We start from the raw sequence: 23,186 nt of genomic DNA, 5'->3' as shown, positions 1-23,186 counted from the left end.
ATGCGCTCTTCTGTCCCATTCCATCTGAGATAAAAGTTCCTTGCTCTGCTGATCAGTGCCGATTCCAGCAGTCAGACGGGAGACCAAAAGGGTGTCATTAATTTATTGTACAGAAGAGTGCAGAAGACTCTCTCCCATGAGAAGTGGACTAAGCCGACATGCTTACCTCTTGTTGTAAGATGCTTGGAGAATTCTGCTCCGCAGCTCTTGCCACCTAGATGCAGTGGCCAACAGGGCCCGGGGCACTCGGTAAATGCAGCGGTCATGTTATTGGACTTAGTCTTTATTAGGCTATATATACACATCAGGATTCCTAGCAGAAATTTCCTGAACAAAACCGGACATTTTCTGCAAGAAATCTGCATGCGTTTTTTTTTGTTTTGTTTTTTTTGCACTTTTTTTTTTTTTGGCGGATTTTTTGCCTTATTTCCCGGGGGTTCCCAATGCAATAATATAGTGGGAAATCTGCCAAATTAATGAACATGCTGCGTTTTTTATCGCGATGCGTTTTTTTCCACGAAAAATGCACAAAAATTGCGGAATGCATTATAAATGATGGGATGCATATGTATGCGTTTTTATAGCGAAAAAAAAAACCGCAAAAAAACCTGAACGTGTGCACATAGCCTTAAATGAGAGGAATGCGATTAACATGCACATTGTCATCATAACAAAAGGAAAACTTGAATGAGAATGCATGATGTAAAATAATATCATTTACCCAAATAATGGTTCCGGAATCGATCGATGACAAAATTATGTGTGAAATCATTAATTTGCTCTGCTCTGAATATCTCTTGGACCAACCTGCTATGAGGCCACATTTTCCGGTTTCTCCATTTTACTAAAAATATATACGGTATTTTCAGAAAACAAAAGGATTAAAGAAATGTCCTTGTTTTGAAAGGATAATAGAATGCACTGAATTGTTAAAAATCGATAATTGTATAATTCATAATAATAAAAAAAAAAAAATTATATATATATATATATATATATATATATATATATATATATATATATATATATATATACATATATATAATATATATAAAATTTTCTCTGTCGCCCATGACGGCACCACGTAGAGAGGGGATCTGCCCACCAAGGACAGGTACAGCTAAAAAGGCGGTACCACTCTCCCGCATCAGTTGGTTTCCTGTCCTTGATGGGAGACCTACGGACTTACCAGATCGACGTGGGATTCCGGGGCCAACCAGTCCGATTCAGGCAGCTGGGGTCCCTCTGCCTCGGCTGGGGTGGTTACCCGAAGCGCCACCGCTGGGGGCTAGTGGGCCTCTAGGGTATGCAGGGGAGGTGACGAGTTTGCGGTCACCTCCCCAGGTAAGATGCAGCAGCGGCAACATCCAGGGGGGTCCCTCTGTGGTTGCTGGAGGAGCGGCGCGGCCCTCCCAAACAATGCGTCAGTCTGCACACTGTACCGCCACCTGGCGTGCAGAGCTGCGCATTAGGGGTATGCATAGGACCGGGAGCCCCGGTCAGCAGCACCATATCTGCACTCCCGGGTGCCATCTTGAAAGTACGGCGCATGCCCGGGAATTGCTGGTCTCGCGATGCGGCAGGGTGCTTCTGCGCAGACGCCGGCGGTTGACTGCCGCTCGGGCGCCGAGGATGGAGCATCTGCGCAGGCGGGAAATCTTTAAATGGGAGTAGTTACAATCTCCCAGTGGCTCTGCAGTATTATCAGCAGGAGCCTCAGGAGCTACTAGTCGCCGCAGCACCAGCGCAGCGCGCATCATTAGGGCAGCGTCCGCAGACCAGCAGCAGTATGAGCAACCCGGCATCACCCCTGCCAGAATCACCACCACCTATAGCAGCGTCGCCGCAGCAGCAAAAATGGCGACAACAGAAAGGATACCAGGACACCACCAGTAAAGAACGCCAAAGGTCCCAACACAGTAAGGAGTCCAGTACGGTGTCGGGGAAAAAGCGGAGGTCGGATCCCCTGCTTTGATGTGAGCCCGCATCAAAGCCGGGACATGTCAGCTGTTTTGAACAGCTGACATGTGCCCGCAATAGCGGTGGGTGAACTCGCGATCCACCCACTGCTATTAACTAGTTAAATGCCGCTGTGAAACGCTGACAGCGGCATTTAACCGGCGATTGTGGCCGGAAATGCATCGCCGACCCCCGTCACATGATCGGGGGTCAGCGATGCGTCTGTATAGTAACCAGAGGTCTCCTTGAGACCTCTATGGTTACTGATGCTGGCTTGCTGTGAGCGCCACCCTGTGGTCGGCGCCCATAGCAAGCCTGCAATTCAGCTACATAAGAGCGATCTGATGATCGCTGCAATGTAGCAAAGCCGATCAGGCTATGCCAGCTTCTAGCCTCCCATGGAGGCTATTGAAGCATGGCAAAAGTTAAAAAAAAAAAAAAAAGTTAAGTTTTTAAATCACCCCCCTTTCGCCCCATTCAAAATAAAACAATAAATTCAAACCTACACATTTGGTATCGCTGCGTTCAGAATTGCCCGATCTATCAATAAAAAGAAGCATTAACCTGATCGCTAAACAGCGTAGCGAGGAAAAAAAATTGAAACGCCAGAATAACTTTTTTTTTGTCGCCGCGACATTGCATTAAACTGCATTAACGGGCGATCAAAAGAACGTATCTGCACCAAAATGGTATCATTAAAAACGTCAGCTTGGCACGCAAAAAATAAGGCCTCACTCAACCCGAGATTACAAAAAATAGAGACGCTACGGCTATTGGGTAAAAAAAATTTTTTTTTAGCAAAGTTTGGAATTTTTTTTTACCACTTACATAAAACGTAACCTAGACATGTTTGGTGTCTATGAACTCGAAAGAATCATAATGCAGGTCAGTTTTAGCATTAGTGAACCGAGCAAAAAAGATAAACAAAAAACAAGTGTGGGATTGCAATTTTTTGCAATTTCACTACACTTTGAATTTATTTTCTGTTCTCCAGTACATGATATGGTAAAACTAATGGAATCGTTCAAAAGTACAACTCGTTCCACAAAAAACAAGCCCTCACATGGCCGTATTGCCGGAAAAAAAAACAACTTATGGCTCTGGGAAGGAGGGGCGCGAAAAAACGAGAACGCAAAAACTGAAAAAAGCAAGGTCTTGAAGGGGTTAAAATTGCTATTAAAACTGTTACACACATGGTCAAAATTGTTGGTACCCCTCGTTTAATGACAGAAAACCGCACAATGGTCAAAGAAATAACTTGAATCTGACAAAAGTAATAATAAATAAAAAAAACTCTGAAAATGAACAAATGAAAGTCAGACATTGCTTTTCAACCATGCTTCCACAGAATAAAAAAATAAATAAACCTCATGAAATAGGCCTGGACAGAAATGATGGTACCCTTAACTTAATATTTTGTTGCACAACCTTTTGAGGCAATCACTGCAATTAAATTATTCCTGTAACTGTCAATGAGACTTCTGCACCTCTTGACAGGTATTTTTGCCCACTCCTCAAGAGCAAACTGCTCCAGTTGTCTTGTGTTTGGAAAGAGCTGAAACATGCCATCTGGAGAAGGCAACCTTCAAAGATGCTCAATAGGATTTAGGTCAGGGTTCATAGAAGGCCACTTCAGAACAGTCCAATGTTATCCTCATAGCCATTCTTGGGTGTTTTTAGCTGTGTGTTTTGGGTCATTATCCTTTTGCAAGACCCATGACCTGTGACTGAGACCAAGCCTTCTGACACTGGGCAGCACATTTCTCTCTAGAATCCCTTGATAGTCTTGAGATTTCATTGTACACTGCACAGATTCTAGACACCCTGTGCCAGATGCAGCAAAGCAGCCCCAGAACCTAACAGAGCCTCCTCCATGTTTCACAGTAGGGACAGTGCTCTTTTCTTGATATGCTTCATTTTTCCATCTGTGAACATAGAGCTGATGTGCCTTGCCAGAAAGTTCCATTTTTGTCTCCTCTGTCCATAGGACATTCTCCCAGAAGCTTTGTGGCTTGTCAACATGTAGTTTGGCAAATTCCAGTTTGGCTTTTTTATGATTTTTTTTTTTTTTTTTTTAGCAATGTCCTCCTTGGTCGTCTCCCATGAAGTCTAATTTGGCTCATACGACGACGGATGGTGCGATCTGACACTGATTGTTCCTTGAGCTTGAAGTTCACCTTTAATCTGTTTAGAAGTTTTTCTGGGTTCTTTTGTTACCATTCGTATTATCAGTCTCTATGATTGGTCATCAATTTTCCTCCTGCGGCCACATCCAGGGAGGTTGGCTACAGTCTCATGGATCTTACATTTCTGAACTACATACAGGGCCGGCTCCAGGTTTTTGAGGGCCCCGGGCAAAAGAGTCTCAGTGGGCCCCCCCTTTAACACATACCACGATTCATGATTGCATATAACGCAGCCATGTAGTATATAATCCAGCCACGTAGTATGTAGCACAGCCCACGTAGCATATAACAGCCCATATAGTATACAGCACAGCCCACGTAGTATATAGAACAGCCATGTAGTATATAACACAGCCCACGTAGCACATAACAGCCCACGTAGTATATATAACACGGCCCGCGTAGTATATAGAACAGCCATGTAGTATATATAACAGCCCATATAGTATATAGCATAGCCCACGCAGTATATAGCACAGACATGTGCTCTGCCCTCTTGAGGGCAGAGGATAGTACTGCAGTGCGCAGGCACCGGAAAGGTCAGAGGCCTGGCGCCTGCGCACTGCAGTACTTTGTCTGCCCTCAACAGGGCAGAGCAAAGTACGCCTGCACCGGAGCCGTGGCTGAAGATCAGAAGAGGACGTCTTGTAATGAAGATGGGAGGCGCCGGAGCGGACCAGAGACGCCCATCTGACCTGACCAGCAGCGGGACCGCCCCTGGGTGAGTATAATATAACGTCTTTTTCTCCTTTTTCAGGTAACATCGGGGGCTTATCTACAGCATTACAGAATGCTGTAGATAAGCCCCTGATGCCGGTGGGCTTACCTCACCATCGATTTTCGGGGTGATGGGTTCCCGTTAATTGAGGGGTACCAACAATTTTGACCGCGTGTGTATTTAATCAGTAAAAAAAACAAGCCCACACTAAACTGACAGGAAAAATAAAAAGTTGACTGGTCTCAGAAACTGGCGACTCACAATGACGTTTATTTCTACAAATTTGATTTTTTTTTCCCAGATTCAAATAAAGAAGTAATCAAATTTGGTATCGCCGTAATTGTACTAATCCGTAGAATTGTGTTACTAGGTCATTTCTACCATACAATAAACACTGGAAACATTTTAAAAAAGAAAAACAATGGCAGATTTTTTTTTTTTTTTTTTTTTACCATTTCACCTCACTTGGAATAATTTTTTCTGTTTACAACTCGTCTGTCAAAAAATGAGCTGTCATAAAGCTTTGTGGATGGAAAAATAATCAAAAATGGTGGCTTTTGGAAGAAGAGGAGGATAAAATAGAAATTTAGAATGTAAACTGGCTGCAGAGGCAAGGGGCTAAAGGAAGTATTCTATTTTATGAATCTGCGCTTTATGATGGACTAGTGATTTTGGCAATGAAGCGCACTGGTGCAGCGCTATGCCACCTTCTTTTTTTTTTTTTTTTCTTTTTTTTAAACTGGTGTATAATGGTGTTCTGGTCACCCGCGGTGCTGGACTAGTTCACTGCACAGACAAGTGGCTGCCAGCACCGCTGTGCTCTGAAAGCTTAGAAGGGTGTAGCATCATGTAATCATTTCTGCAGTTTCTCCACGATCAGGATCACAGGGGTCTGAGACAATGAGCCCCCTCCCTAGCAGGATTAACCCTTTATCTCTTATGTCTGGCTCTCCCCTTTGATAGTTACATTTATTTTTCATCATAGGAATTGCATTGTTGCCTATTGTTTGATTGTTCCTGTCCAGCTGAAAATAGTTTGGGATTTTGGAGAATAGATGAAAATGATACAAGTTACGGTACATTGTTTTTTTTTTTTTGTTTTGTTTTTTTTTAAAGGACATTTATTTCTGGAAACAATATATTTATTTCTTGAACTCTCAGATGCACTTCATGATAAGACGCACCCATGTTTAAGTGGAAGGAAGGCCGAAAACAATCCACACCTCGCTCCGGCTGCTAGACACACAAATATGTCAGCTTGAGTACAAAGTAGTCCAAGAAATACAGTGTAAGAAAATGCAACTGGTGTCGGCTAATTCTAGTGGAAGCTTTGGCGCTTTCCTGGAGAATGCCGACCCATGAGCAATTACAGTTTGTTTGTTTTTTATTAGACTTTAATCTCTTTTATTAGGTATTTTTATTCATTTTATTACACTAAAAATATAGTCTATGATCTATTAACAGATTACTAGTTGCTGTAAATTACGAACTACCCCCAAGTTATTCTTGCTGTGTGCCTTATTAAATACCTGGGAATAATTAGAATACCTATATTTTTGGGGAATTGATGATTCTGAAAAGCAATACTCTACATTCTACCAATGAGGTGTGTGAGCAGTAGGGTTAATGTTAGCCAATGACAAGATTGTATGGCTCTGATGTGGCAAATTCATTAAGTAGCTCCTCTGAATGAATCTGTTGTATCTTTTAGCTGCTGTTTTCCACGGCAAAGAATGTACTCAAGTCGAGGACCGGAGTACATTTCTGTTGTAGTTTTACCTAATTTTAGTGGTGTAAATTATGATTAATTTGTTTGAGATTCTTGGCCATGCTTCCTCTTAGCTGAGTTCCTCCCAATTTTCCAAAGTGTGTTGGAGCTGGCCGGGCCTCGAATAAAATATCCAAAAGTTGCATAAAAATTTTGCAACATTTCAAGGAGAAAACTGTTAAAAACTGCTTGATGAATTGGCACATATGCCCGTTTTCTGTATAACATTTGCAACACACATGCTTAAAATGTCACATCATTTTGATGCAACTCAAGGCTGCACTAAAATTGTGACTTTTATTGTATGCAAGCCATTTTCACCCAGCTCCGATAAAGTGGATGGGGCCGCGACGACTGCCGCTCATCAAATTCATGACTAGTGCCGGTGTTCACAAGTCTTAGTTTAGTAAGATTTGTTACATGGCACACACCGAGGGGTACACCACTTGTCCGTGAATCAGAAGTATCTGACTCCAGTACACCTCCTCATTAAAACCAACATGAACTCCAGTCTTGATGAATCAGGCCCATAGTCTATAGTGTAGTCACAAGGCTGGGAATCTTTCACAACGTGCGAGTATTGTGATGTTTTAACTGGATTCATTTTTGTTTTTACTAAGCAAATTTCCTTAATATCTAATAGTCATGTGACATTGGCCTCCAGTAGAATTACACAGAGGTTTGAAATGCACAGAACAAAAAAGCATTGTGCTTTGTCAGCAGCCTGCTGGCATTGAGTAATTGTAACCAAAGCCTAGAAAATATTGTAGACTTTACAGCCATTGCTCTCTTTTTAGAGTCTGCTTTGATATTACCATTGTGCTAAAGGGTCGTAGGATGGCGCGTTGTGTTAAACACGATATCTGTGAATAATGCTGCCATATATTTCTCTGTATTTTCTCTTTCAGTTTTGCAACTGTGAGAATCTATCCTCATGGCTTAGTGCTGTTTGATCTGCAAAGCCTTGATGAGCCGGACAAAAATGATTCTGTTCAGAATGTGAGTATATAATTTCCCCATATATATGGTATTTTCTGTGTAGCACATCTTCCTACCTCAAGGTTAACTAATACATAGCCACATAGTACAATTAGTTTTGATAATATTGTGCCAAATAGTTTCCAAACTCTTAATTTAAATTGAGGCAACATTCTAGATTTGTAAATTTCCAGTTGACGATTTTTTGAGTACCATTTTGGGGAACAAAACATTTTTCGATTGCTTTTCTTTCTTAGTTTGTCAGGTAGAATGAGCAAGAATAGCAATTCATGAATTGTTTTTATTTTATTTTTTGTATGCCGTTCAATGTGTGGTTAGTCTTTTGGTTCAGTACCATTACAATGATAACCGATTTATGTAGGATTTTTTAATGTTTTGCTTATTTTGCTCACTAATTAACATATTTCTCCTTCGCCTCATTGGGGGACACAGTGATATGATAGAATAAATTATACTACTGAAAGAGTCAACTTGTCTAGCAAAAAAACAAGACCTCACTTGTCTCTGTTGATGGAAGAATAAAAAAAAGCAATATCATTCAGAATATGGAGAAAATAAGTGATTTTTGTAAAATAGGGATGTTTGTGTACTCACCGTAAAATCCTTTTCTCCGAGCCATTCATTGGGGGACACAGACCGTGGGTGTATGCTGCTGCCATTAGGAGGCTGACACTAAGTGATACAAAAAAAATTAGCTCCTCCTCTGCAGTATACACCCTCCTGCTGGCTCTCAGCTCCTCCCCTGCAGTATACACCCTCCTGCTGGCTCTCTGCTAACCAGTTCTTGCTTAGTGTCTGTAGGAGGCCGAGGCACTTTGGTCTGGTTCAGACCCCATCGTTTTTATTTTATTTTTTACTTTTCTGTAAAAAAAATTTTTTTTAAATGTTTATTAACGGAGTGAAGGGGGCGACAGATCCTTTCAAGGTTCCGATCTCCCCCGAACCATCAACAGGTGAGAACACGGAGTGTCACCTCCCTGTACCCTCTCCTGCGACGTGGGAAGCCGTGCCTGAGCTCACTTTAGGGGCGACTGTTCCTTCGGGTCCCGATCTCTCCACACCAGCAACGAGAGAGCACATGGAGTGTTGCCTCTATGTATCCTCTCCTGGAGCCAGGCCTATTGCCAGACAACTTGCCCAGCCCACCCGGATCCTTGAAGTCTGTGGATTTACAGAGGCTCCTTCTTTTTGGCGTCCGAGCAGCCCCTACTGTACCACCACTGTTAAAGCGGATGGCCCAAGGAGGCGGACGGTTCCTCTCCACCTCCCTAACAAGAGTTATGATGGATTGAGGGTTATTGCTTTATCCCTGCACTGTCCACGCTGCAATACCTAACCTGCAGCAGAACAGCACAGTGCGCACTTTCCTTGGCGCTGAATCCCAGTCATCCGTGGTCGGCTCCATGCCGGAACGCGCACCAATGGTGAGTGGATCCAGTAGGCGATGGGCCCCTGCAGTAGGATAATAACATGGCTTCCCTGTTGCCCACCTCCATAAGGTAATGCTCCGGCCGGCTGCAAAAATTTAGCTCCCGGCTTCGGCCGATGTGTAGGCCGCATCCCAGAAGTCGCGCCCGCACTATGGCACGTTAAGGCGGCTCCGCCCATCCTTTTTGGGGTTTTCTGTCTGGCATGGGAGCGTTCGGTTTTCCCGGCCCAATGCCCTTCTATTCTACCCCTGGTATTGCTCTTGCCAGCTGCAGAAATTTAGGCCCTGTCTTGGGCCTATTCATGGAAGTCGCGAGGCTCCGCCCATATTGTGTCTGTGGCTCTGCCCCCTAAATGGTCTCTCTTTCTTTCTCTCTCTCTCTTTCTCTTTCTCTCTCTCTTTCTCTTTCTCTTTCTCTTTCTCTCTCTCCCGGCAGAGGCGATGTTTTTTGCATTAAAGGAGCTCAACGACTGCAGCCTGGTAAGGAAGTACTGCCCTCTTCCCTCCTGTACTTACATGAATGACCCATATTAGTCCCCAGTCTTAGAGGCACATGACTAGCATTCCCTGGTCTTAAAGGCACATGACCAGTATTCCCTTGTCTTAAGGGCACATGACCAGTCCAAAGCCGGTCACCCTAAATGAACTCTGGAACCCTCCGCCACCGATCCCAGCTTATTCCAGAGTACCTAGTTCCCCTGAGTGGGATTAATCACTGCCACATCCCATGGCTTCTCTGATCAAGAGATTGAAGCCCTCCATGAACTCGGAGCACTCTGTGGCTCGGAGTGCTCGCAGGAGTGATATATATGGTTCCTCTCCTATATGGGAGCTGTTGGCTAGCAGGGGCCGCAAGTATTCTAGAAACGTACAGGCTTATAGAAAATGGAAGCTTCATTTCCTGATCTCCCTCACCAATGATTGCTGAGAACAAGACTCTGAATATGGATTGGATATTGCCTTGGATCTGGACTCGCCAGAACTTCAGAAGGGGATGGGTTCACCTATTTATATCATCAACCAATCTCTGTAGATTGATGAGGGCTATGGGTCCACTCTAGATCACGCAGTGTCCCTCATAAGGCGACTAAACTCCCTTGCAAAGCATTTGTCATTCACCCGGACAGGGAGCGTCCGGATAAGCAATATGCAAACACGTGGGGTGTCCCCTTCAATTATACCACCCTACGACGTGGGATGCCATGCCTGGTCTGTTTCTTAGGGGCGACGGGTCCTTTTAAAGTGCACCGATCTCCCCACACCATCAATAGACGAGCACATGGAGTGTCGTCTCCATGTATACTCTTCTGCAGCCAGGCCTAACACCGGAACCAACCCTGTCCTCCCGGTGACCTGAACTTGATGGATGTACAGTGTCACCCTTTTTTGGCGTCCGAGCACCCCTTTCTGCATCTCTACTATTTAGCGAATGATGCAAGAAGGTGGACAATCCCGCTCCACTTCCCTTTTTAAGAGGGTGGTGGATCGAGGGTTCATCATTTTAACTCCGCACTGTCAAAAGAGAGCGGAGGTAGCAAGAGACGGCTTTTCCTGACCTGGATGCAGCCGCGCATTCTGCCACTTGGCAGATTATCCGGGTAGAATCTCCTGTGGTTTGTCTACCAGTATTCCTGCCCGATGGGTCATCAATTAAAATTACAACAGACTGTCAGATAGCAAATCTGGTTCGTTTCGTCTTGCAGCCTCGGGTTGAGTGCTCTACCCTTCCTTGGCCACCGCATGGGTTGCTAGAGCAATGGTCTCCTGGTCGGATACCATAACTACTTTGATTCACATCAGTAACCTTTTCCCGAAGACAGTACAGCTGGTCAATCAAATTTCTTGAGCGAGAGACTAGCTGGTTTACGCCTCTTGGATGCAGCTAGTTGAGCGGCGCTGTCATCAGCAAATGCCATTACACCCAGAAGGGCATTATAGCTCAGAGTATGGAAGCGTACTCTGCGTTCAAAAAGCCTCTAACATCACTCCCTAGGATCGCATGTGTCTTATAGACCCAACCAGCAGTGGAAGAATTGTCCGGGACGGTCTAGATCTAAGGGATCTTGGTTCCAAAAGGGGGGGCCGAAAAGTAATACCGATCCTGGACCTCAAACTTTTACCAAGCTGGACAAGGTCCTTCTTCGGATGGAGTTCCTCCGCTCAGCCATTACCTCAACGGAAAAAGGGTGGAGTTTCTGGAATCCACCGACATTCGGGTTGCTTACCTTCACATTCCTATTTTCCCCTCTTCAGAAATTCCTTCACTTTTCCATTTGCAAACAGCATTTTCAAGTCACGACCTTGCCTTCAGTCTTGCTACCGCACCTGAGTGTTTGCAAGGGTTATGGCGGCCATCTTGTTCCTCTTGCACCCCAGAGGCGTGGTCGTCCTGCCCTATACGGTGGACTTTCTAGCCGCTCTTCCAGGACTACGCTGAGTCGTCTACATCAATTGCTATACCCTCTCCTGGGCTGGCAGCTTCATCTAGACAGGTTTTTTCCTCTTTTCCAGCCCAGCAGATATTCTTTTTGAGGATGATTCTGAACACTTCTAGAGGGTTGGTATTTCTCCCTTGAGACAAGGCCGTGGCCCTTCAACTCAGAACTCACTTACTTGATCGCTCATTCCATTAGATTTGCTGGGAGGGTCATGAGGAAAAAAAATGGTGACTGCAATGGAAGCTGTTTCCTTCGCTCCACTCGTTTTCTGTAGGTCAATCAGGCATTCAGAGGGTAGTCTCTGAGCTTCTTCCTCATCCAGGGGAGTTCCTTCCAGTTCAATGATTATTAGTGACTACCGATGCCAGCCTTCTTCTCCCGATCTTTGTTTTGGGGATCCGAACGATCCGGTTAGTCCTACAGCAGGTCCTCTGCCTTCTGGCAGGTCACCCCATCTGAATTCAATTAGATAATGCCACGGCTATGCCATACGTCAATCCTCTAGCAGGTTCCCACGGTCAGACATCATGGATAAGGTACCTCATTCTCTGATGGGCCAAGATCTTTCATTCAGTGATCTCTGCAGTACACATCCCAGGAGTACATCTCTGGGCGGTAGACTTCTTCAGCCATCAGGGTCCCACCTCAAGTGTGTGGGAACTTCACCCAGAAGTCTTCCATCAGATCTGCCTTCACTGGGGCACTACAGATGTAGATCGGATGGCGTCCAAACTGAACGCCAATGTACTCGTGTTCATGGTTTGGCCTCAAGATCCAAAAGCCCTTGCAGTAAATGCTCTGATTCTTCCGGGGTACCAGTTTCCATAACCCCCCTTCCCCTACTTCCGAGAGTCGTTAGGAAACAGGAAGGGCCCCTGTGGTCCTGGGAGATCCGCACGGACCACGTTTAGTTTTTTGTTTGCGGAGCTAGTACTTTTCCATCTTATTGCAACAAAACTGCAAGTAGGGACTTTCTCGCAGGGAATTTTCACATGTGGTCCTTCCCCTTCCACATACCATTAGAACTTTAGGACTTTAAAGGAAACCTGTCACCCCCACAGGCGTTTTTAACTGTAGGAGCCACCTTGTGCTGCACTAATGCTGCACTTTGTCAAGGTGGCTCTTTTAGTCGGTGTCCCTACCAACGCTGAAATAATCGTTTTTATAATTTGTCCCTTATACCTCTAATTTATCAGGGGGGCATGTCTTTCCCCCCTGACATGAATGCCTCCCTGCCATCACTCAGGACTTCCGTGCGCCGCCTCCATTTTTTTCATGAATGTCCCCGGCGCCTGCGCTGTAAATTAGAAGGGCAGTGCAAACTGCGCATGCCCGATAGAGAGGGAAAAAAAATGATCCTGGGAGTCTTGTAGTAGACTCCTTTTTTGATCCGGACAGACTTTACTATCAGGGAAGGTCGCCCCTTTTTTTTTTTCTCTGCGGTCTCGTCATCCTGACAAGTCTTTGGAGCTAGACGCTCTGTTCTTTCAGACTTTTTTCCTTATTACCATCAAGGCAAAGTTGTCCTCAGGCCATCCCCGTCCCTTGTTACCTTGGTGGTACTGTATTCCCAATGTTACAAGGGCATCGTTCTTCTCTTATCTTTTTCGGCACCAGTCCACAAAACGGGATGGGTTCTCCATATTCTGGACGAAGTGAGTGCTCTGTGTAGGTACGTATCATGCACGGCGTCCTTCCGAAGGTTGGACACCTTATTTGGACTTCCTGACGGTCAGAGGAAGGCTTCCTGATGGTTACAGGAAGGGTTTAGCCATTTCATCGGCCATGGTAGCCTGGTGGATTCTTTACACCATCCAGGAGTCCTTCGGGTTAGACGTCAGCCTAACTCCACTCCACTCTGTCGATCGAGGTTGTCTTGGGCTCTAGGTACCAGGCGTCGATAAAGCACGCCTGCAAGCTTGCGGGTTCGTCCAGTCCGCATGCAGTCTTGAAGCACTATAATTCCAAGACTTCCACAGATATGAGTCTGGGCAGGCGGACTCTGCAGGCCGCGGTAGCGCTGTTGTAAGTAGTAGTTACACAGGGCCTGATCTGATGTTGTACCCACCCAGTGACTGCTTTGGGACGTCCCACGATCTGTGTCCCCCAATGAGGCGAAGGAGAAAGAGGGATTTTTGTGTACTCACTGTAAAATCCTTTTCTCCGAGCCATTCATTGGAGGACACAGCTCCCAACCTGTTATTAGCTTGTGCTTGTTTTATAGTTTGACATGCTATACTTTTATGTTATTGATCTCCTACTGCTTTGGCACCGAACTGGTTAGCTGAGAGCCAGCAGGAAGGTGTATACTGCAGAGGAGGAGCTAACTTTTTTTGTATCACTTAGTGTCAGCCTCCTATTGGCAGCAGCATACACCCGCGGTCTGTGTCCCCCCAATGAATGGCTCACAAGTACACAAAAATCCTTATTTTACAAAAATCACTTATTTTCTCCATATTTTGAATGATGCTGCTGTTTTATATTTTTCCATCAACAGACAAGTGAGGTCTTGTTTTTTTGCTAGACAAGTTGACTCTTTCAGTAGTATAATTTATTCTATCATATCATTTTATTTACATATAACTTTTTAATCTCCTTTAAGTTACTCTTTTTCTGTGGCAGTAAGATGAAAAAACAGCATTTTTGCTCTGTTGTCTGTTTTGTTTACGGTGTTCACTGGAGAGGTTAAATGGGTTCTCCAAGAATGTAATAAAGTTTTCCTCGTAACGTAATACAAACAGCAGCCCGTCCTAGTCTTAGGTCAGGATGGGCTACAGTCTGAAGAAACACAGTTCTCGATGCCTTTGTCTAAACTGACAGAAGACCAGTATCATAAGCACACATACTGCCGTGAGCCAAGGAGAAGGTCTGTGACATCAGGAGAAATATATTTTCTCCTCGGCTGATTGAGCGCAAATAATTTTTTTTCTCCAGTCTCAGTCCTCATTGCACAGTTTGCAGAGGAGAAGATTTATTTCTTCAGTCACATACTTCTCTGCCAGCTCTGATGAGTCAACTAACAATACAGCTCCTTTGTCAGTTGAGACACAGGTCTCGGAAGCACTTTCTTCCAACTGCAGTCCATCCTGACACGTGTCTAGGATGGACTACAGCTTGAATTACGTGACGTGGGGCTATCCTAGTCACCTGACTTTTGCAGCCAATCCCAGGCTTCCGCTATGGCTTACAAATACTGATGTAAAATACTGACCAAACACTGCTAGTGTGACGGCAGCCTTAGAGGATGAGTATGTCTTCATTTATTGTTTTAAAACATCCCTCACTGAAAAAGTTTTCATAAGTCAGACAACTATTTTAACAGCAAACGCTTTGGTAAACCCGCTCGTAATTCATGTGTTTTTTGTTACTTTGTAGATTTCTTTTTTTTTTACCCGGTAAATTAACATCCCTTTTGTATCTACAATAATACAGAATTCTTTTTCTTTTCTTCAAACTTTCATATTACTCCATTGTACTTATGTTATGATCGGTTGTATATCGCCATCATATTCATCAGCGCTTTACATACTCTTCCAATTGGGACTCACAATGTAGATTTCCTATCAGTATGTCTTTGGAGTGTGTAAGGAATTTGGAGCACCTGGAGGAAACCCACGCAAAGATGGGGAGAACATACAAACTCCTTGCAGATGTTGTCCTTGGTGGGATGTGAACCCAGGACTCCAGTGCTGAAAAGTAACAGTGCTAACGACTAAGTCGCCCTCTGAAAGCCTGTGTCCCTAATCTGCCCTATTGATTTATCCCGGCTCCATCAGGCTCACAATGTTTCCCAAGGAGTTGATGGCAAGCTGCATGCCGTACTGGTTTTACTGTGACAGAAATGCCTTCTGTGCAATTCTTTTGGCTCATTTTTCCCCACCCATACATGAGTAGTTGTCCCACAAACATATAGGATCATTAGTAACGATTTATATATTGATGTCACATTATGGGACACTACAGTTTTGTTTTTTTTTTAGTTAAAAAATGGGTTTTGATTTTCATCCACTTATCAGAATGGTATAAAAAAAAAAATTATGCCCTGTATTCAGGTTCCTGCATGCTGGGCATTGTCAGCATTACAACTATCCACAGAACTTGATTATATCATGTGGAAATGGCTGATTCTATTTAAATGAATATAATGTCTTCGTATATACGTTACTGATACAACCCTTGTCTTTCTTCAGCTACTTGATGAGGTTGAGGAGAAGATGAAAGAAATTTTGCACAATGGTATCTCACAAGTGAAAAGGTAATTGTGTGATCCTGAGGTGGTTCTGTAGCGGCGCCCATGCCATAAGGAGTGGGGATGATTGCATTGCGACCGGACAAATGTTGGCATTTGCTGCCCTCAAGGGGCAGTTTTGGAGATTACATTCCAAGCTCTTTCCCGTGCTATCAGCTTCATATTTATCAGTAATGTTGAAAGGAAATAAAATTGTTTCATAACAGTCCTTTAACAATTCCTTTTGATCACTTACCACCCCATAATGTGGCTCGTGAGCTTCCTAATTGGTTGGTGGGAGTGCACTCGGTGACTGCCATGCAGTGGCACACACAGGTCCACACACTGTATGTCTTACGACATAGGTGTGTTTGCCTATAAAGGCATCTATCAGTATCTGCAATTCTTCTCTGTTCTGCATACACATACACTCCTCAATATTGAAAATGCAACTATAAGAAGGAACTGTCGTGGAATTATGGAATCACAGATTGGAGACAAGCTTGGAGACCCTGCAGGCCATGGTAGCACGTTTAGGCTCTCAGGAGAACCCGAAATATGTCAACTGGCGTTATTGTGTCAATATAAAAAAAAAAAAAAAAATATATATATATATATATATATATATATATATATATATATATACATACATACATATATACAGTCATGGCCAAAATTATTGACACCCCTGCAATTCTGTCAGATAATACTCCTTTTCTTCCTGAAAATGATTGCAAACACAAATTATTTGGTATTATCTTCATTTAATTTGTCTTAAATGAAAAAACACAAAGAATTGTCCTAAAGCCAAATTCGATATAATTCCACACCAAACATAAAAAAGGGGTGGACAAAAGTATTGGCACTGTTCGAAAAATCATGTGATGCTTCTCTAATTTGTGTAATTAACAGCACCTGTAACTTACCTGTGGCACCTAACAGGTGTTGGCAATAACTAAATCACACTTGCAGCCAGTTGACATGGATTAAAGTTGACTCAACCTCTGTCCTGTGTCCTTGTGTGTACCACATTGAGCATGGAGAAAAGAAAGAAGACCAAAGAACTGTCTGAGGACTTGAGAAACCAAATTGTGAGGAAGCATGAGTAATCTCAAGGCTACAAGTCCATCTCCGAAGACCTGAATGTCCCTGTGTCTACCGTGTGCAGTGTCATCAAGAAGTTTAAAGCCCATGGCACTGTGGCTAACCTCCCTAGATGTGGACGGAAAAGAAAAATTGACAAGAGATTTCAACGCAAGATTATGCGGATGTTGGATAAAGAACCTCGACTAACATCCAAACAAGTTCAAGCTGCCCTGCAGTCCAAGGGTACAACAGTGTCAACCTGTACTATCCGTCGGCGTCTGAATGAAAAGGGACTGTATGGTAGGAGACCCAGGAAGACCCCACTTCTTACCCCGAGACATAAAAAAGCCGGGCTGGAATTTGCCAAAACTTACCTGAAAAAGCCTAAAACGTTTTGGAAGAATGTTCTCTGGTCAGATGAGACAAAAGTAGAGCTTTTTGGGCAAAGGCATCAACATAGAGTTTACAGGAGAAAAAAAAAGAGGCATTCAAAGAAAAGAACATGGTCCCTACAGTCAAACATGGCGGAGGTTCCCTGATGTTTTGTGGTTGCTTCGCTGCCTCTGGCACTGGACTACTTGACCGTGTGCATGGCATTATGAAGTCTGAAGACTACCAACAAATTTTGCAGCATAATGTAGGGCCCAGTGTGAGAAAGCAGGGTCTCCCTCAGAGGTCATGGGTCTTCCAGCAGGACAATGACCCAAAACACACTTCAAAAAGCACTAGAAAATGGTTTGAGAGAAAGCACTGGAGACTTCTCAGGTGGCCAGCAATGAGTCCAGACCTGAATCCCATAGAACACCTGTGGAGAGATCTAAAAATGGCAGTTTGGAGAAGGCACCCTTCAAATATCAGGGACCTGGAGCAGTTTGCCAAAGAAGAATGGTCTAAAATTCCAGCAGAGCACTGTAAGAAACTCATTGATGGTTACCGGAAGCAGTTGGTCGCAGTTATTTTGGCTAAAGGTTGTGCAACCAAGTACTAGGCTGAGGGTGCCAATACTTTTGTCTGGCCCATTTTTGGAGTTTTGTGTGAAATGATCAATGTTTTGCTTCATTCTCTTTTGTGTTTTTTCATTTAAGACAAATTAAATGAAGATAATAATACCAAAGAATTTGTGTTTGCAATCATTTTCAGGAAGAAACTGAGTATTATCTGACAGAATTGCAGGGGTGTCAATACTTTTGGCCATGACTGTATATGTGTATGTATATATATATATATATATATATATATATATATATATATATATATATATATAATATATTAATATCTCTATCTATCTATCACACAACATGCTCATGTGGCCGTGGTGTTCTTGGGGTGGCACACGGGCATTACGTACAGATAGCAAGAATACAGAAAATGGGGGGCCAAACTCTTATTTATATTTTTTATTTAACCCACACAAATCTAGATGCAGATATGGTTGTCTGCACCCCCCAGAGCAGAAAATGCACCAGTGCCCACCACTGTGCCCCCAGAGCACAGAATGCACCTGTACCCACCGCTGTCGGTGCATATTTATTTTGAAATTGTTTTGCATTTCTTCTGTGACCCAATGACAATAGCGGCTAAATAGAGCATTTATTTCTTTTATACATTTTTGTTTGGGACACATAAGCATGGTCCACTGCATTTGTCTGAATGCCCCCTATCCCCCTCTCCCTCCCCTCGCCCCCCCCCCCCCCCCCCTCAAAAAAAAAAGAGAAATCAAATGCTGTGCATAAAGGAGTGTGAGGTGCAGGAGGAATAAGGTCCCTCAACTGCCGCCGTTAAGTCGTATCGGCAGTCGTCAAAGGGTTAATATTGTGTTAGAAAAAGAAAAAGACTTTGGTTTCAACAGAGTTTTTATGTGCAATATAATCATTATAATTTTTTATAACTAACTACACTTAGTTACTATACCTGGGCAACGCCGGGCTCTTCATCTAGCCCACTATAAAGGTGACATTAGTTTGTATAAGTGCCAGACAACCCTAAACTATGCACATTTATTGAGAGCTGTGTGGCTTTTTATAGCTGATTTTTCTTACACTACCTACCCCAGAGCCACAGGGCTTTTATCAAAATGCCAGTCAGCAGATCTGTGACACATCGCTGGAAACCAAGTTTCTGCCCTTACATTACATTAACCCCACCAGGAAATATGAACTTCCTTTTCTACAACAGACCACCACATGAATAACCCATTCACCGCCGTTATCACTTTGATTAGTTTGAAATATTTTCTTTCTTTCTTATGTCCGAAATTTGAGTGCATCTTAGAGTCCATTATATCTCGCTTCCTCCACGTGCTCGATATTTCGTTGTTCCTTTATTAAACTAATGATCGTTCTTTTTCTACTTTAGATTACCAGCTATTGTTCGGGGAGCAAAGGTTGACCGATACTGGCCCACGGCTGAAGGGCGCTTAGTGGAGTACGACATAGACGAAATAGTTTATAGTAAAGATTCACCGTATCAGAACATCAAAATTCTCCACTCCGTTCAGTTTGGCAACATTCTGATCCTCAATGGAGATGTTAGTAAGTGGAACAGTGCCATGTTCTCTGCTTTATAAGGGATGTGCAGCATTAAGATTAACCCCGCACAGTCTGGTGACCGCTATTCTATTTTTCATGAAGATCCATGAGGTTGCCACAATCTTTCCCTCATACTGGTTAAACATTTTTAACTAAAGATAACCAGCCTCTTCCATTGTTACAAGTATCAAATGGAGGTTTAGACCATTGCAGCTAATGTACCCTAATGCCCATCTACCAACTTTGTAATATTGTTGCATTAAAGTTTATGCAGACGGGACGATAATCAGGGAACGAATGTTTGTAGGAACGCTCTTTCCCAATTGTTACCCTGTGTATACATGTCGACAATCACCACCATCTAAGCCGTCTTATAAATCACTAGATGGCAGCCCGATTCTAAAGAATCGGGAGTCTAGAATCCATATATACTTTATTTATTCAAATGTAAGAATAATACAATTAATAAATAATAGTAAGAAAGAACAAAAAATGGCTGCACTCACCAGCTCTTGACAATTCTTGTTATTTAAGAAATTGCTGGGCAATAATGGACAATGTCCTTATGTGGCAAATAATAGAGCAATATACCCAATGTGGCAAAGAAGAGGTTAATAAACGGCAGTCTCTCAGTATAAGTCAGTGAATAATAGGCAGTATATGGAGAAAACACCAAACAAAAGTTCAAAATTGGTGTGAAAATGTCACTGAACCACTTCACAACTAAATATATATAGTTTTGGTAAATGGTATTATCATTTTTTTGACGAAATTCGGCAGGAGCTTGAAGAGCAACGTCACTGGGCCCGCCTCCACGCAGTAGAAACTTGCTGTGAGGTAAAAATTCAAAAATCACACCAAAATGGCGGGCGGAGTGTGTCACAGTACGGCACGTTTCTGATTGGTCGCTCGCAGCAGGCGGCAACCAATCAGACACTGGACACTGTTGACGTCACTTATCTCCGGACATTAGCTCCGGACAAAGCCACGGAAGTTGGCACAAATTGCAGGAAGTAGTATTCTAGGCAATTATATATTAGATTTTTATCAGCAACAGATTTTCCTCGGTATAGCGGAAATGTGCTGCTGATAACTTGACATTCTATAGTCGCAGAACGATCGAACTAATGATTGTTCTGTGCGCGTTGAACATTTGTCGGCCCATGTAAATAGCCAATAAATGTCTGCCGATCGGCTTGCATGTAGGTGATCAATTATCTTTTAACAACTGCTGTTGGTACATATAAATGTGCCATTAGTTGAGGGCCCCAAGCTTGAGGTATTCCTAATGAACACGTGGCCAAGGTAACAATATTCATCTCTGGCTTTGATGACCTCCTACTGGCGTGGTCTTGGTAGAAACTACTCCGCAAATCCATAGCAAATTGGTTGTGGCTGAACATGGCCATCATAGTATAGATCGGAGGGAAAGCACAGAAGAAGGGAGTAGGAGTCACACAGCTGGTATGTAGGGTGAAATCACAAACTCTCCAGCATCCGTGTCTGTCAGCACAGGGGAGAGGAGATTCCTCATATGCTAAATGAACTCTTCATCTAAAGCCTATGTACCTGGGAGGAACTTGCCCACTATTAAAGGGATTTTTCTGGCTTGAGCTATATTTCTCCTTGTGCACGCTGTAAGTATTCCCCTCAATTGCCAGATCTAGCCGGCAGACATGTAACCTCCAGAATGTCATTTGCATATTGGTAGTCAAGTGCCCACAATATACTCATTTGCTTCTTTCAATCCATTTCACATACTAACTAGATTCTCATCCTCTTCTCTCAATGCCTGTCACATGCCAACTAGATTCTCATAATCTTCTCACAATGCCTGTCACATGCCTACTAGATTCTCATAAACTTCTCTCAATGCCTGTCACATGCCAACTAGATTCTCATCATCTTCTCTCAATGCCTGTCACATGCCAACTAGATTCTCATCAACTTCTCTCAATGCTTGTCACATGCCAACTAGATTCTCATAAACTTCTCTCAATGCCTGTCACATGCCAACTAGATTCTCATCCTCTTCTCTCAATGCCTGTCACATGCCAACTAGATTCTCATAATCTTCTCTCAATGCCTGTCACATGCCAACTAGATTCTCATAATCTTCTCACAATGCCTGTCACATGCCAACTAGATTCTCATAATCTTCTCTCAATGCCTGTCACATGCCAACTAGATTCTCATAATCTTCTCTCAATGCCTGTCACATGCCAACTAGGTTCTCAGAAACTTCTCTCAATGCCTGTCACATGCCAACTAGATTCTCATCCTCTTCTCTCAATGCCTGTCACATGCCAACTAGATTCTCATCCTCTTCTCTCAATGCCTGTCACATGCCAACTAGATTCTCATCCTCTTCTCTCAATGCCTGTCACATGCCAACTAGATTCTCATAAACTTCTCTCAATGCCTGTCACATGCCAACTAGATTCTCATAATCTTCTCTCAATGCCTGTCACATGCCAACTAGATTCTCATCCTCTTCTCTCAATGCCTGTCACATGCCTACTAGATTCTCATAATCTTCTCTCAATGCCTGTCACATGCCAACTAGATTCTCATCCTCTTCTCTCTGCCTGTCACATGCCAACTAGATTCTCATCCTCTTCTCTCAATGCCTGTCACATGCCAACTAGATTCTCATCCTCTTCTCTCAATGCCTGTCACATGCCTACTAGATTCTCATCCTCTTCTCTCAATGCCTGTCACATGCCAACTAGATTCTCATAATCTTCTCTCAATGCCTGTCACATGCCAACTAGATTCTCATAATCTTCTCTCAATGCCTGTCACATGCCAACTAGACTCTCATAATCTTCTCTCAATGCCTGTCACATGCCAACTAAACTCTCATAATCTTCTCTCAATGCCTGTCACATGCCAACTAGATTCTCATAATCTTCTCTCAATGCCTGTCACATGCCAACTAGATTCTCATCCTCTTCTCTCAATGCCTGTCACATGCCAACTAGATTCTCATCCTCTTCTCTCAATGCCTGTCACATGCCAACTAGATTCTCATCCTCTTCTCTCAATGCCTGTCACATGCCAACTAGATTCTCATCCTCTTCTCTCAATGCCTGTCACATGCCAACTAGATTCTCATAAACTTCTCTCAATGCCTGTCACATGCCAACTAGATTCTCATAATCTTCTCTCAATGCCTGTCACATGCCAACTAGATTCTCATAATCTTCTCTCAATGCCTGTCACATGCCTACTAGATTCTCATAATCTTCTCTCAATGCCTGTCACATGCCAACTAGATTCTCATAATCTTCTCTCAATGCCTGTCACATGCCTACTAGATTCTCATAATCTTCTCTCAATGCCTGTCACATGCCTACTAGATTCTCATAATCTTCTCTCAATGCCTGTCACATGCCAACTAGATTCTCATAAACTTCTCTCAATGCCTGTCACATGCCAACTAGATTCTCATAATCTTCTCTCAATGCCTGTCACATGCCTACTAGATTCTCATAAACTTCTCTCAATGCCTGTCACATGCCAACTAGATTCTCATCCTCTTCTCTCAATGCCTGTCACATGCCAACTAGATTCTCATAAACTTCTCTCAATGCCTGTCACATGCCAACTAGATTCTCATAAACTTCTCTCAATGCCTGTCACATGCCAACTAGATTCTCATCCTCTTCTCTCAATGCCTGTCACATGCCAACTAGATTCTCATCCTCTTCTCTCAATGCCTGTCACATGCCAACTAGATTCTCATCCTCTTCTCTCAATGCCTGTCACATGCCAACTAGATTCTCATAAACGTCTCTCAATGCCTGTCACATGCCAACTAGATTCTCATAATCTTCTCTCAATG

The 23,186-nt window shown here is 43.4% G+C and overlaps 1 protein-coding gene across 1 annotated transcript in view; it reads left to right on the top strand.

Moving 5' to 3' along the window:
- The window catches only part of SMS (spermine synthase), a 177,807-nt gene that overhangs the window by 66,812 nt on the left and 87,809 nt on the right, over nt 1-23,186 (top strand). The window contains exons 3-5 of the mRNA XM_069761472.1: nt 7,540-7,630; nt 15,688-15,752; nt 19,167-19,342. Of these exons, the coding sequence (XP_069617573.1) occupies nt 7,540-7,630; nt 15,688-15,752; nt 19,167-19,342 (332 nt within the window). The remainder of the gene's footprint in view (nt 1-7,539; nt 7,631-15,687; nt 15,753-19,166; nt 19,343-23,186) is intronic.

This window comes from Ranitomeya imitator, chromosome 3 (genome assembly GCF_032444005.1).
Source record: "Ranitomeya imitator isolate aRanImi1 chromosome 3, aRanImi1.pri, whole genome shotgun sequence".
NCBI classification, from domain to species: Eukaryota; Metazoa; Chordata; class Amphibia; order Anura; family Dendrobatidae; genus Ranitomeya; species Ranitomeya imitator.
Note: the sequence above shows the minus strand (reverse complement) of the source record. Positions and strands in the feature narration are given on the sequence as shown.